At 41.9% G+C, this 16,518-nt stretch overlaps 1 protein-coding gene across 1 annotated transcript in view; it reads right to left on the bottom strand.

Annotated features, from left to right (window-relative positions):
* LOC124287285 (polyamine-transporting ATPase 13A3-like) overlaps window positions 1-16,224 on the bottom strand; it is a 47,409-nt gene extending 31,185 nt beyond the window's left edge. The window contains 9 exon segments of the mRNA XM_046723784.1: window positions 953-1,087; window positions 1,708-1,777; window positions 3,375-3,449; window positions 3,874-3,959; window positions 4,421-4,490; window positions 4,975-5,015; window positions 6,048-6,215; window positions 10,270-10,355; window positions 16,194-16,224. Of these exon segments, the coding sequence (XP_046579740.1) occupies window positions 953-1,087; window positions 1,708-1,777; window positions 3,375-3,449; window positions 3,874-3,959; window positions 4,421-4,490; window positions 4,975-5,015; window positions 6,048-6,215; window positions 10,270-10,341 (717 nt within the window). The 5' untranslated portion in view covers window positions 10,342-10,355; window positions 16,194-16,224.
* Window positions 16,225-16,518: the final 294 nt, after the last annotated feature.

Below are 16,518 nucleotides of genomic sequence, written 5' to 3'. Positions count from 1 at the left end.
GCTTTTACCTTTATTCAGAACGTGGTGCTTCAAACTGATGCCTATTGCGTTCTGGCTAAAAGTTTTGTCTTTGTCAGCAAACATATGTTGGTGATTTAACGGGCGCTTCACGCTCACCGCTAGTCTGTCGTACAGACTTTGAAGTTATATCCAAGAAAGGCGCAAGATGAAAATGTGGCAAGTCTAGAATTCCTCAGCTTCAGATCTCAGGACGACATATTTTATGTTTGATGAATATTTTTCAGAAGATATGTTGGAGACTAGATGTTACTTCACCGCTTACGTCTGGTGTTTGGGCATGATGATGAAATGATTTCTTGATGGTGATGACACAGATGATGATGAAGATGGTGGATTTATTGAAAAGATGATGAAGACGAATACGTATTGAAAAGAAGAAGCAATAACGATAAAGATAATGATGGTCCTTACTTTACTCGTCTTGTATTTTTGCTTGTTGTTAAACGACGCACTCAGCAATATTCCAGCTTTATGACGGCGGTCTGTAAATAATAGAGCCTGGACCAGACAATCCAGTGATTAACAGCATGAGCATCAACCTTCCATCGCCTTTTGTGAGTGAGTGAGTTTAGTTTTACGCCGCACTCAGCAATATTCCAGCTATATGACGGCGGTCTGTAAATAATCGAGTCTGGACGACAATCCAATGTGATCAACAGCGTTCTAACCATCGACCTTCACGGGTCTTTGTTTATGACATGTGTCCGACCAAGTCTACCATCCCCTTAGTCGCCTACCTTTTAGTCAAAACATGGGTTGCTGAAGAACACTTCTAACCCCGATCTTCACGGGTCTCTTCGTTTTGGAAATGAGGATGAGGATGATGATGATGATGATGACGCAATAGCGATAAAGAAGGTCCTTACTTTCCGCGTCCTGGAAATGATCGTAATGATGATGATGATGATTGTGATGATGAAGGAGAGCTTACCTTCCTCGTCTGGTAGATGGTAATGATGATGGAGAGGCTGGAGATAAAGACGATGCAGCTGGCGTAGATGGTGTAGTCGTCAGCATACCAGATAGAGACGCTGAAGACTTGAAACACATAGAAGGGGGACAGCACCTGTGGCGACATAGGGATGTCGAGTGAGTATGTGAGTAGGATTTTACGCCGCATTTAACAGTATTCCAACAACATCACGGCAAGGGTCACAAGAAATGGGCTTCACACATTGCACCCATGTGGGGAATGGGGAATCGAACCCGGGTCGTCGGCGTGACAAGCGAACCATTTAACCGCTGGGCTACCCCACCGCCCCGCAATGGATTTGATAACGCCGCAGCTGCTCCTACTCGTCTTCTGATAATATTAATGACAAATGTTAATGAAGATGATGAAATGATGACGTTGATGCTGCACTTAGTGTCGCTGTTTCTCCTGAAATAATAACCATGATGTTGCAACTCCTTCTGACAGTAACGACGAGGATGAAGGTGATGACCGTGTGGAGATGATGGTGGTGGTAATGAGCGAGTCAGCTTAGTTTTAAGCCGCTTTTAGCAATATTCCAGCAATATCACGGCGGGGGACACCACAAATGGGCTTCACACATTGTACCCATGTGGGGAATCGAACCGGGGTCTTCGGACTGACGCTTTAACCACTAGGTATACCGCACCGCCCCAGCTGGTAATGAAAGATGCCGGACAGGGAGCCATGTCCTTGCGTTGACGTTGACTTGCCTCTTTGAACAATATCTTGATAATCGGCATCACGTGGACTCGAATGGAGTTGACACCATACAGAACTTGTCTGAAAAATTAACACACATCCGTTTAACATAAAGATGAGAGTAATTATCTTAACATCAATATACCGCGCTTGACAGGGTTGGTTGGTTGGTGGTTGTTTAACGCTAATATTCCAGCTATATCTGTAATTGAGTCTGGACCAGACAATCCAGTGATCAAAAGCATGGGCATCGGTTTATTTTTTAGTTTAACGCCGCACTTAGCAATATTCCAGCCATATGCTGCGATCTGTACATAATCGAGTCTGGACCAGACAATCCAGTGATTTTCTGTATTACCAATTGGGAACCGATGACATGTATCAACCAAGTCAGCGAGCCTGACCACACAGTCACGATAGTCGCCTCTGGCAACAAGCATGGGTGGCTGAAGATCAATTTTAACCCGGATCTTCACGGGCCACTTGGTAAAGAGTATTCGTAGGAATGGCCTTCACCATGGATACAGCATCTGCCCGGAGAGCGGAAGGTCGGTTGTTTCCCTGCCTGTCAACCGACGATCAGGGGATAAAACAAGAACTGACTAGCTCGAAGTCATTATGCTGTGTGGTATAAGCTGAGCAAATCTGGGATTCGAATCGGGCTTTCAAAGTTTGGACGCAACTCATAGTACCTTAGACCACTGGGCCATCCATCAGGAATATACTACAAAGAGTGGCAATTTGTTTTAAACATAGTCCAACGGATTGATAGAAAATATTGAAATTTAGCTCATGTCCAATATACATTAAAATATTTTATGAAATAACAGCAACTACGGTTATGACGAACTCAAAGGGAACATTTGTTTTAGTTCGGTCTAACCGTAGTTCGTTATACGTAGTTCGGCTAAAATAGGCATCAGGTAGTCGGAGAAAAACAACCACGAGGCTTCCTTGCCGCCCTTTCATATATACTCATGGGTTGTCACATCCCCACCCCATACCCCTCTCCAATTAAAAAATTGAAGGGGTGACTATTGATGAGTATATATTGAAACTATTGATAGAATATATGTTGTGTTTCTTATGTAGTTGAGTATGAACAATTACGGATATTTGGAAGCGTCCCATTCACATATAGTTAAGAAACAGGCAGATCGGCAACTAAGCGATAACTCCAAGTATTAGTTTTATACTGTTTCTCGCTTCAGTGAATACAAATACACAGTCACAAATACAGCCATGAAATATGTTGCGTTTCTTAAGTGCTTCAGTATGAACATTTGAGTGCAAATGGATACAAGATACATTAGGGACGCCAAATAATAATCGCTTGGTCACAGTTTCTAAACAAATGTTGCGTTACTTAAGTGCTTCAGAATGACCAACGCCGTTCTGATACATAGAACTGGCAGCCATCTTCCTTATTTCCAGAATAAATGTTGCCTTTCTTTTCTGCGTCAGTATGTACACATGGCAATTACTGAGAGCATGTTCGGGTCGAGTGTGTTCTGAGACAAATACGTGCTTTGAGAATATGGTTATGTGTAAACAGCCCCGGGACGGACACTCTTCGATTGGATCAACGCCGATAATATCGAGTTTAATATCTATGACATTGAGATCCGCTCTGATGATATGAAACTATATGGCACTTTCATGTGTGAAATTAGCATACCTCGTTCTTTGTTCATCATACGCCAGGCCTGTTTGTTGGTGGAAGAAGGTACACTCCTTGTCCTTGTCAAACCCTCTGCAACAAGATGGGCATGTCATGATTATGAAGGCAGTGCGTGTTTGTTTGGAAATTACCGCTACATTGGACAATATTCCAGCTATATTGCCCTGGTCCGTATCTTGGACTTGTTTGTTTGTTGTTTCACGCCGTACTCAGCTATATGTAAATAATTGAGTCTGGACCATACAATCCAGTGAGTGAGTAAGTTTTATTCGCCGATTCTAACCCAGCTCTTCACGGTCGTGTATAAGTCTGAGACAAAGATAGCTCCGTCAGGGTGAGATACTGTGGCAGTAATCATTCCGAGGTAACAACAGAATTGATGTTTACAGACAAAAGACGATTCTGATGCGGCAAAGCAGAATCTGTTTGAATATTGAATAACTTCAAACTTTAAAAAGAGCTTTAACTATTAAAGTCAATATGAAAGACATCTGACCTCAGTCGTGTAAATTCTTTCTTTTCTGTGTCCCAAATATACTTGATTTTCTTGCAGATAAAGTACCGTATTAGACCACTTCCCTTCTGAAAGGGAATCAGAAACGTAAACGCCCCAAATTACCTGGAATGTAAATTATAAAGCTATATATATATCATAGTTGTATCATACATACATCCGTGACATCATTAATATATCCGTGACATCATACATGTAGCCGTGACATCATAAATTATAACTGTGCCATCATAAAAAAGTATCGACAAGGATATATCGGTAACATCATAAATATGTCCGTAATATCACAAATGTATCCTTAAAATAACCATACCATAAATATATCAGTTACCTAATCAGTACAGAGCATAGGTCTTGAAAAGACTCAGGCGTTCTTTTACTTTTTTTATCAGTATATATTGGCTAAGAGTCCGAGAACAAAGTTCGTTTCTTATCACCAATCGTCTGTGTCATTCCGGTGCTATAACCCGCACTACACTGGTCCTTCTAACACCTTTGTTAAATCACCTGTAACATAATAACATCTCACCTTGGTTGATACGTTGGAGGCTTGTGCCCGCTGCGGCGTCTGGGTGTTATTGGAGTGGCCCGTCAGGTCTCTGGCAGATAGTGCACATGTCTTCATACACACATTATATTGAGGGGCAGTTAGGTAGCATAGTGGTTAAAGTGTATATTTATCCCGCCGAAGACCCGAGTTCGAATACCCAAATTGGTACAATGTGTGAAGCCTATTTCTGGTGTCCCCCGCCGTGCTATTGCTGTAATATTGCAAAAAGCGGTGTAAAAAGTAAAACTCACTCACTCATTTTGTTGGTTTCGATAAAATACGTGATTTGAAATTATATGGCCAAATATTTGTGACTTTGAGAACCAACATTCAAAGAACCTTGGCAACTAAAATCTTTAAACAAACATTGTTTTTACATAACCATTATTTATGAAAGTTTATCAAGAACTGATAACGTGTATGTATGTGAAATATACACGTGCATCTTGCTCCTTAGCGACATACGTTGTGAAAAACACGTTTTCTATCTGAGCTTTCGGAATATGTATGAATATGCAAGCAGTTACACTCACTGTGTTTTCACAGTGGATTTAAACCAGTCCTTCCACTGGTCCTGAAACAAAATTAAAAAAATTACAAGATATCAAATACAGAAAGTTGCCTTTACCACGCATACACATACCAAGTCACGATATACTTTATACACATACCAAGTAACGATATACTTTATAATCAACTGATTTCGCCTTCAGTAACATGGACAGTAAGCACCTTGTGTGGATGGCCTTATCTTCTATAACACTGTCGTAGCAACTACCGGTGAGCACCTGGAGTGGGTGGCCTTACCCTCAATAACACTGTCGTAGCAACCGCCAGTGAGCACCTGGAGTGGGTGGCCTTACCTGCAATAACACTGTTATAGCAACTATCCGTGAGTGGTCTGACCGTCAGTAACACTGTCGTAGCAACCGCCAGTGAGCACCTGGAGTGGGTGGCCGTACCTGCAATAACACTGTTATAGCAACTATCCGTGAGTGGTCTGACCTTCAGTAACACTGTCGTAGCAACCGCCAGTGAGCACCTGGAGTGGGTAGCCTTACCCTTAATAACACTGTCGTAGCAACCGCCAGGGTGGACTTACCCTCAATAACACTGTCGTAGCAACCACCAGTGAGCACCTGGAGTGGGTGGACTTACCCTCAATAACACTGTCGTAGCAACCGCCAGTGAGCACCTGGAGTGGGTGGACTTACCCTCAATAACACTGTCGTAGCAACCGCCAGTGAGCACCTGGAGTGGGTGGACTTACCCTCAATAACACTGTTGTAGCAACCGCCAGTGAGCACCTGGAGTGGGTGGACTTACCTTCAATAACACTGTCGTAGTAACCGCCAGTGAGCACCTGGAGTGGGTGGACTTACCCTCAATATCACTGTCGTAGTAACCGCCAGTGAGCACCTGTAGTGGGTGGACTTACCCTCAATAACACTGTTGTAGCAACCACCAGTGAGCACCTGGAGTGGGTGGACTTACCCTCAATAACACTGTTGTAGCAACCACCAGTGAGCACCTGGAGTGGGTGGACTTACCCTCAATAACACTGTCGTAGTAACCGCCAGTGAGCACCTGGCGTGGGTGGACGTACCTTCAATAACACTGTCGTAGCATCCACCAGTGAGCACCTGGAGTGGGTGGCCTTTACAAACAGGTGTGGCAGCCAATAGAAGAAGAGTCGCAGCAGGCCGACCGTGATGATGATGAAGAACCACACGACAGCTGTCTTCAGTTTATGGGGCCTAAACCCGGAGATTTCCTGAAATAAAGTGGATGATAGAGTTTGGTTCAACACCGATACCTTCGATATCCTAGGATATCACGAAGGCACTCAAAATTCACCCATTGTGTTCCTCTTTTAATCTTCGGCGAAATACCTTTGACGTGCGCTTCTACGTCTCCCGAGCATGTGCCTGTTCATTGTATTCTGATAATATTTGACTGCCAAAGATAGTCAGTTCCTATACGCCTTGAAAGCCAAAAGACCAGCATGACACTTAACTATTGTCGCCAGTGTATTGTCTCTGTAGCGGTGCCTAGGGGCTCATCAAAAAGGTGCTCTGGCCGGCATTTTGATCTTGACCAGTGGCCCATGAATCTGTCATGTCGATTACGCTGAGACGCCTCCAGAGAAGTCTCGGCATAATCAAGATGAATCTGGACTTAGCTGAAGACATGACGGCGATCCCTTAAAGGTTACTCTTAAAACACCATTGAAATGCCTAGAATGTTTCAGTTTGTTAACGGAGCCAGCTGAGCTGCATGAACACGCTTTCAAATCGTCTGGTCAGAAACTTCAATTCCGGTGGTCTGGTGATAGTGAACGGCCAGTTGACTTATTTTTAAAAAAAATCCTCTTTTAAAAGTTCGGTCCTGCACTTTAGTTGTTGACTTTGAGCGTACGGTGCGGGGCCAGTGAATTTTCTGCAGAAACCAATTCTAAATTCTGCAAATCATAGACTGCGACACATTGAACACATGGCTTCCTTTCCCTGTTTAAAAGACAGGTATGTTACGAGCATGTCATCGACCGCCCCTCCCCCCCCCCCCCTAACCACGAGTAAGGAAGGACCAACTACATCTGTAATTTTTTAATTCCAATTCCCCAATTCGAGGATTCCAACGCCGCTTTTCACTAAAGTTCGAGAGTATTTGCAGAAATCCTTCAAGGTAATGAAATAAAACTTTTGGTTCCAGAGGAAATAAACATGATCCGAAAACACTCACAGCGATGAATGAAACTTGGATTCTGAACTACTGTTTTAAAATATATCAATATCAATATAACTATACCAATATTACGAGATGTGTTAAAAAGACATATGACGATTGTCGGTCTTAAGATGTGATAAGAGCCGGACTTTTTAAAATAAATTGTCGATGGTTTGAGAGAATTTGCAAACAGAGAACTTTGAATTCATTAAATCATATTCTGTGTCAGTTCGATGAATTGGAATGTTACTGACGGGACTTGACACGATGTGACCAATTTCCTTCACAAGAGTGTGAGTGAGTTGGTGAGTGAGTGAGTTGGGTTTTAGGCGTCTTCGAACAGTATTCAATAATATTCAGTTAAATCACTGCTTGTCAGGAAGGAAAGCTAAAAGTGATACATGTTTCAGTCGTTTAAAACTGTTGTCAAACGCTGGAGCAGACAAACTGAGAATCATGTTCAGGGCAAATTGTGACCTTCACATCCACGATCATAGGTTTCTGCCGTACCCAAGGGAAGCAACTCTGCATAGAGAATTGCGGTGTCATTGACGACTGACCGTCCGTACCTCTCCCCGATATAAGATGAGGTGCACATCACATCACAACCAAGGATAACATGTAAACAAGCCTTCGGATGCACTCGTCATATTCCGTCACCTTTCGGTAGCAATGGCGTACTGACGTAAAAATATATACCGTCAACTGCATACACATCGATCTGTCAGCAAGTAAATCATTCATTCAACATGACGACAGTTTTGAAACAAAAATATTCCTAATAGAAATACGGTTATGTATACGTCTTATATGAAGAATCACTTGTGACATGCAACGTGATACCACGTAACCTGGATAATCGTGTTCAAAATGGATTTCGCATTTTCGCATTCTGGTAATTCTCGCATTCGGGCAACGTGATATCATGTGACCTGGATAATCGTGTTCAAAATGGATTTCGCACAATGTTAACCGAGATAAACTCCAGGACTGTGTTGATCTGAGTGTGGGCACAGATATAAAATAGATAGCGTCGTCGTTTGAGACAATCCCTGTGAACTGTTGGGCTTGGTTTCATGTCCCAAGATAACCAACAGGTTACAAAGTGAGTACATGTTTGGACAGGTTTCGTGTGTCGTTGGTATGTAAGTTGACGAGTCCTCAGACAATATACAGTTCCGGCCAAAAGAAAGTGCACACTCAGTGCTTGACGGTGGCTTAAATGAGACTAATAAGAAATAGTTATTCACACTTTGCTAAGGATCAAATCATTGATTCAACAGAAAACTATGATGTGGGGACAAATTGTAAGCATGGATCCAAGTTTTCAGTATGTCATTTCATCTGGTGGATCCCATACCTGCTATTGACAGGATGTGTGTAGTACTTATCAATGACCCCTGCCATGATTTGCAAAATAGTTGACTGGTGCCATGAAAACCATTTTTATGGTTACTCATGTATCAAGTGCATACGGTTAGCTTAAAGTGGCTGTTTTCCTGAAGATGTGTTACCATATCACTATTTATCCAGTTTTAATGGATATAATTTCAAACTATAAATCTACGTTTAAGTAAAGTTGCGATTTTTTGTGATTCCTTAGCAAAGTGTGAGTAGTATAGCTATTCAATGAAGATGTAGTCGATACTGATGCCGAGTTTACATGCATCATTATCAATGTGTGTCTCAACAGTTGACGTCCTCATGGCGTCACAAGGTACAGTGCGTGAGTTTAGTTTTACGCCGCTTTTAACAATATTCCAGCAATATCACGGCGGGGGACACCTGACATGGGCTTCACATATTGTACCCATGTGGAGAATCGAACCGGATTGAGCGCTGAGTGCAAATCAGTAATAATTAGTATTGATTTTCCAGTGTGGAAGTTTAGAAGGTTTATTGGTTATGTCTTGGTCTTAATGCAGGATATATTACCACCCAGACACACACATCTCTTTATCATAGAATGCCATCCTGCAATTTAATCGTTGGTAGAGTATTCATTTATCATGATTCGGAACCTGCTTAAAAGTTGGACGTTTTCCTGGGATATGTTCAATAACATACCACCCTTGTTTAAAGTCGCATTACAGCAACATTCCAGCTGTCGGGAAACAATCTAGCTTGGACTAGACATTTAAGTGATTGACATCATGAGCACCGATCAACGCAACTGAGATTCAGTTACATGCATCAACCAAGTCGGCGAGCCTGAAAACTCGATCCGGTGAATATTACGAATTTACGACATGCGTGGATTGGTGAACTGGATATTCACGGCTACATATTACGTCACAAACTCAGAGATTCGTCAGTTGGAACTGACAACAGACATTCTAATCCTTTTGAAACTTGTAGACAGCGGCATTCATATCCCATAAGCAGTTTCTGAGTACGAAAACAATAATGTTTTGTCAATATATGATTTCAAGCAAACTAGAATATGAAAAACAAAGTTTGGCAATGACGTTATTACCAACAGATTACGGATTAAATAAAGTCATATTTAAGAATAGTGGCCTTATTATGTTAAAAGTATAATGTAGAGAGCCTGAAGGTTATTGGGCAGTAATTTCGCCTCGTTAAATGCAACTCTGCTTTATGAGATGTCACGTTTATACAAAATGGAATCAGCCCCTCGGGATATTGAAAATTGGGTAATCTTTTCCTCTGGCAGTTTATTTAACTTTTGTCAATGTTACTGCTGGTGGAGTGAAGTCCAGAGTTTCACCACAAGCTGAGCAGCATTTAGCTATGCCGAAATGCTTGGACCCATACATTATTACCTCCACTTTGTTGTTAAAACATTTCTATTTATTTTCCTTCACAATTATCGGAGGCTCTGCACTGTTTTGCAATTTTCCCATGATACCAACGCATGTCCTGGTGTTACCAACATAACACACATCATAATAGTGAGGAAATTATCTTTTGAGCCAATGACCAACGGATCCTGACACAGCTAAGGGACAGAACTCCGAACTGCGAATTATGGCACCACGACACCTCTGCCGTTTATTCCCCTTCTTGGGTTACTGGCAGTAGCAGAAAAATGGACTTGGCATTAATGTGTCCTTGGCATTAACATTGAAGTATCTAACCATCTGATCCTCCTCCTCTGGGTTGACATAGAGTCTCCCCGCCTTCATAGGCGGCGGCCCCGTCTGTGCCATCGTCAACGCCGACCCTGAAACAAAGGGCAAATAACTCCAGTCATAACAGGGTAATAGGAACCACAAAAATGTATTTGTTTATGAAATGCGCAGTTAAGAAAGAAGTGAGTGTCTGGCGTTTCAGCAGGAAAAGGCGTCAAGGGGAAACGAAAGGTAGTGAATGGAAGAATCGATGTCCAGCGTCCATTTAAAACCCGGAAACGGGTGACAGTGTTTTGGATTTTACGCCGCATTAAACCTAATTTCAGGTAAAACAATGCCTGTCAGTTTGATATGGGAGGGTGTACTGGTGCTGATTGTAGCGCAGCCTTGGGGATCCAATGTTCACAAACATGGTAACAGAAACATGGACTTGACATTGAATATTAATATTAATGTGTCCTTGACATTGGAGTGTCCTTGACATTGATATTGGAGTGTCCTTGACATTGATATTGGAGTGTCCTTGACATTGATATTGGAGTGTCCTTGACATTAACACTAAAGTGACCTTGGCATTAACAATCTGCTTCATATACCATCACGACAGCACAACAAACCGATGCGCTGCTGGTAAATGTGTTTACCGGGACCGGCTTTTGTGTGTGTGTGTGTGTGTGTGAGAGAGAGAGAGAGAGAGAGAGAGAGAGAGAGAGAGAGAGAGAGAGAGAGAGAGAGAGAGAGAGAGAGAGAGAGAGAGAGAGAGAGAGAGAGAGAGAGAGAGAGAGAGAGAGAGAGAGAGAGAGAGAGAGAGAGAGAGAGTGTGTGTGTGTGTGTGAGAGTGTGATGATAATCGACCCTCCTTAAAATTTATGTTCAAAATAAGTGCCCCTTCCTCCCCAGCCCCTGCATGTCATGTACAAACTCAATGACACCCAAAATTGACACCCCCTATCCCCACTGAACCAAATGGGTGACAACACCCACCCACCCCCCCCACCACCACCCTTTAAAATTCATCATCATCATCATCATCATCATCATCATCATCATCATCATCATCATCATCATCACCATCATCATCATCATCATCATCATCCCCTCTTGTCCCTAACCAGACAGGTCCTATGACAAGAAGGAATAAGAACTACCCCCAATGTACGGTTTTAAGTATGGTAAAAGCGTCTTTTCGGTTTCAGGTTAAGTAGTGTGTGCTGAGTAGAGCCACTGCCGGTGTCACGGTGGCCGGGCTCGTACCCAGGTCGAATGGAATACGATACACAGTGTAAGCATTCTAGGATGAATTCAAGTCTCATCCAAACAAGACATCACTGTGTGGAGGGTATTATATTTCGGTGTTGTAGGTTTATTGTAACATACCCTAATCTCTTTGAGTGACACAGCCCTGAGTCTAAAAATGTCATCGCCACCACGACCAGTACCACTATCATCATCATCAGTATCATCATCATCATCGTCGTCGTCGTTATCATCACCATCATCATTGTAAAGAAGTTCAATTTCATTCACTAACAGAAATGCTGTGCTTTTACATTTTCCTATTTCCCCAAAACCTAATACATGTCAGCGCCACAACCATCACCATTATTATCATCATCATCATCATCATCATCATCATCATCATCGTCGTCGTCGTCGTCGTCATCATCATCATCATCATTGTGCGTCAAGGGGAAGTTTAATTTCATTCACTAACAGAAATGCTGTGCTTTTACATTTTCCTATTTCCCAAAAACCTAACACATGTCAGCGCCACAACCATCACCACTATCATCATCATCATCGTCGTCGTCGTCGTCATCATCATCATCATCGTTGTCGTCGTCGTTATCATCACCATCATCATTGTAAAGAAGTTCAATTTCATGCACTATCAGAAATGCTGTGCTTTTACAGGTTCCTATTTCCTGTTCTGATATTTGAAAACATCTTTCCAATCCTAAATTCTTAAAAAGTGTTAGTACACAATAAAACTGTACACTGCCGTTATGATTGCACATGTAAATAATGTATTTTTCTCATAATTTCTTTTGGATTATAACGCTTCCTCTTTAATTTAAATATTAACTCCATCATTACTATGAGGATGATGGTATTGTCTGGAAACTAATTTTTCAAAGATTTACTTGTCAGTAAAGTGATTTACTTGTCCGCAAAATGATTTACTTATCAGGAAAGTAACGAAAGACTAGTGTCACGACTGTACCCTGTTAAACTACTTGGCGAGCATTTACGAGACGCAGTATTTCCAATGATCACAGACATCAGGGCATCTGATTTCTTACAAAATTAGGTGTTGTGTATTCAAGAAGGAGAAGAAGAAACAGTAGAAGAAGGAAACGAAGAGGGCGAAAATGTACTAAAGGTTGAAGAAGAAGGATAAAAAACAGTAGAAGAAGCAGTAGGGAAGGTGGAGGAAGAAGACGTAAAAATAGAAAAAGTAGAAGAAGAGAGAGAAAATAAGAAGTCAAAAGGTAGGAGAAGAAGTTGAAAAAGTAGTACTGGAAGAAATAAGGACATTACTTTATTGACATGCCATGTGCTGTTCAGGTACAATTACATCAAGATTCATTGCTGGAGTACAACCCCCCTCACGTGTTATACAGAGGGTGGAGGGGGCGGTGGGGTAGCCTCGTGGATAAAGCGTTCGCTCGGCACTCTGAAGACCCGGGTTCGAGTCCTTACATGGGTACAATGTGTGAAGCCTATTTCTGGTGTCCCACGCCGTGATACTGCTGGAATATTGCTAAAAGCAGCGTGAAACTAAACTCACTGTCATACAGAGGAGGACGTGAAATCTGATGTTTGGAGTTGAAGAAGGTCAGTGAAGAAGTGAAAAATGGGAGAATACCGGAAAATACGTTTCAAGATGGTCAAACACCTAGTTCCATCGTGCACAACTTCTATATTAATACTATTTCCAGAACTCGCGTTGATAAGTGATTGACTGAAAACACAGAACACGAGAGCAGAACAGAAGAGAGGTTTGTACACCTCCCAAACAGCGTTTTGAGGAGACCTGGCCCCGATTTCTCGAAACAAACTTAAGTTTTTACTCAAATTTCAAACTGAGTTTGACAATTTGAAACAGCTGAATTTTTAACTCAACTGCATTTTTTAAATAAAAAAGCCCAAACAACTTAAGTAATCTATGTACCAAACTCAAATTGTCTACTATGTTTGAGTTTAATATCGATTTCAGTTCATTCTGGGAAATGCATTTCCCTGCGTTTTCTCAAATTTGAGTCAAAACTCTAACTTAAGTCAAAACTCAGACTTAAGTTTGTTTCGAGAAATCGGGGCCTGGTCGACGTTTGTGTACATGGGTCAGCACAGATATAAAATCGCAGGTATAAAATCTCAATACATCACATTATTTATACAGCCCACTGGCAATAAAAAATTGAAGGGTCATAAAAAGAATCAGGACGAAAGTGTCTCACAACGAGTGGTGTTCATCTGACGTCACAGGGATTGGTTGGTTGGTTGGTTGGTTGTTTAACGCTGCACTCAGCAACATTCCAGCTATATGGCGTCGGTCTGTAAATTATCGAGTCTGGACCACACAATCCAGTGATCAACATCATGAGCATCGATCTACGCAATCAGGATACAGTGACATGTGTTAACCAAGTCAGCGAGCCTGAAAGCCCGATCCTGTTAGTCGCATGGGTTGGTGAAGACCAATTCTAAGCCGGATCTTCACAGGTCGTAAGCCGATGCTGAAGTAAGGGAGTTTCGATCACTTTAGTGCTGGAATAGGGAGTGACAGTATCACAGTGTATAGTCAAGTGCACTATCCTGTGTATACTTTATTTGGCCCTGTAGTTCAGTACTTATTGGGCGGTGGGGTAGCCTAGTGGTTAAAGCTTTCGCTCGTCACGTTGAAGACTGAGTGACTGACTGAGTTTGGTTTTACGCCGCTTTTAGCAATATTCCAGCAACATCACGGCGGGGACACCAGAAATGGGCTTCACACATTGTACCCATGTGGGGATTCGAACCCGGGTCTTCAGCGTGAGGGGCGGTGGGGTAGCCTAGTGGTTAAAGCTGGGGACTAGAGTTTTTGAGATATCAAGACTTTTTTACCCGCGTGGGAATTCTTTTAACAAGTGAAGGTAAGAGATAAAGAGCAATAAAATTCAACATACCGGATAACTAGAACTTCTTTCAAGGTACCCACGTGTTCGACACAACGAGGTTAGGTGTTATGCAAACAAGAAACTACTACTACTACAACAACAACAACAACAACGATAACAAGCAAAACAGTTTCAGAAGATGCGTGAATGAAAAAGTTAGCAAAAAACAATCAACTGGTATACTCATTGGAGTACTTTGCCCTTACGATTAACGTCAACACTTCACCTTATCGGTAAAGGTTGTATAATATAGCCATGGTCATGCAGGGCTTTGGGAGCTGGTCATATGGAGATAGAAGATATAATCACCTTAGCACAGACGGAGAAATATGTAATGTGAATGTAACTGACAAAGTTAATTGTACAGCATCAGCTTGAAGACTCGCCAAAACAATAGCTTTCAAAACCTAGAGAAATTGAATGGTGGGAACTCCACCATGACTGAAAATTATAGGACTTTTTAAGATATGTTGATTTAAGACAGATTGCTGACAGCCTTAAGATATAACATTAAAACTAGCATTTAGTTCCACTAAAACACGTGCATACATAATATTGCAGGTGTGTGTACGACGGTGATTTCATCAAGGGAACTAATCAGTCCCCTTAAGAGTATAGGTCTCCCTTCTTGCAGGATGAAACCACCCACTCACTAGGATAAAAACGCCCTCAGGGTGCAAGCATATTTTATTGTAATGTATGCTTTTATTAATTTTTATATCTTCTCCTCTCCTGGGTACCAAACACTTGTGTTTGTTTGTTGTTTCACGCCGCACTCACTCGGCGGTAATTAATCAGTCTGAACCAGACAATATTCAACATACCTCTATCGGCGGCGGTGGGAATGTGTAATCGAGTCTGAACCAGACAATCCAACGTGATCAACATAATGACCATCGATCTGCGAAAGTGTAATACGATGATATGTGTAAGCCGTAGTCAAAAGCGAGCCTAACCACTGAACGATCCCATTAAAACTCAACGTTTACAAACTGCGGCACGGGTTATAACAATTTGAAGACCAATGCCGCAGTTTATAACCGCGTTATTACATTACGTCAACCGGTACCAAATTAACCCGGACTTCCCCGGTATTGTATTAACAATTATAATTTAAAAACACGTCAACATTATGTTTTGTTACAGAGTCTATTTTCCAAACTCACTGACTTCCAATGAGGACCTGGCTATTGCACGTGGACAGTTGTGTAATTCATAATCAAACAGCGCTGTAATTGTATAACGTAAAGATTCCGTAAAGGTCACGTAAAGCACTAATGTCATTGACTCCTATCACAACACGGGATTGGCAAATGATATCGCGAAAAATAGATATGCATCGTCATGACCCGTCCTTACAAACGGTGTTAGAGCGATTTTTCACCTATGTGTTCCTGTGAAAAATATATCAGTTTCTCATAAAAATCAGAAAAGCAATCAGAAACGCATCCTCAAAGAGTGAGTGAGTGAGTTTAGTTTTACGCCGCACTCAGCAATATTCCAGCTTTATGATGGCGGTCTGTAAATAATCAAGTCTGGACCAGACAATCAACCAATGTGTCAACCAAGTCAGCGAGTCTGACCACCCGATCCCGTTGGTCGCCTCTTACGACAAGCATAGTCGCCTTTTGTGGCAAGCATGGGTTGCTGAAGACCTATTCCACCCCGGATCTTCACGGGTCGCATCCTCAAAGAACAGGAATGACAACCATTGAGATAAGCATAAGCATAAACAAAAGCATAATATATTTTAAAAGTCTCGCAACCTACCTGGTATAAAGAGAGCCTCCTACGATATCACACACAGAGCTGTAGCGATACATGTGACCTACATCGCGAACAAACATGTTCACAAACGAAACTGCCGGGCAAAAATAAGTATTTACATTCATGATTGGTGGTGACTAAAACTGAACCAAAATGAAATGTATATTCGATGGTAGTGTATCAGAAACAGATCGTAGTTGCGTCTTTGGGCATACGTTTACGTTGTTTGGCGATGCTTCACAGCCTTGTGACGTTTTGATGACGTTGCTATTTTCAAGGGAACACTTTCTTTTGCTCGGGAGTTTATATGAAGTGTATGTTTGTTTAT

Source organism: Haliotis rubra, unplaced genomic scaffold (genome assembly GCF_003918875.1).
Source record: "Haliotis rubra isolate DU_JTF1 unplaced genomic scaffold, ASM391887v1 Scf4, whole genome shotgun sequence".
In the NCBI taxonomy this organism is placed as follows: Eukaryota; Metazoa; Mollusca; class Gastropoda; order Lepetellida; family Haliotidae; genus Haliotis; species Haliotis rubra.
The sequence above is the reverse complement of the archived record's forward strand: the minus strand, read 5'-3'. Positions and strand labels throughout refer to the sequence as shown.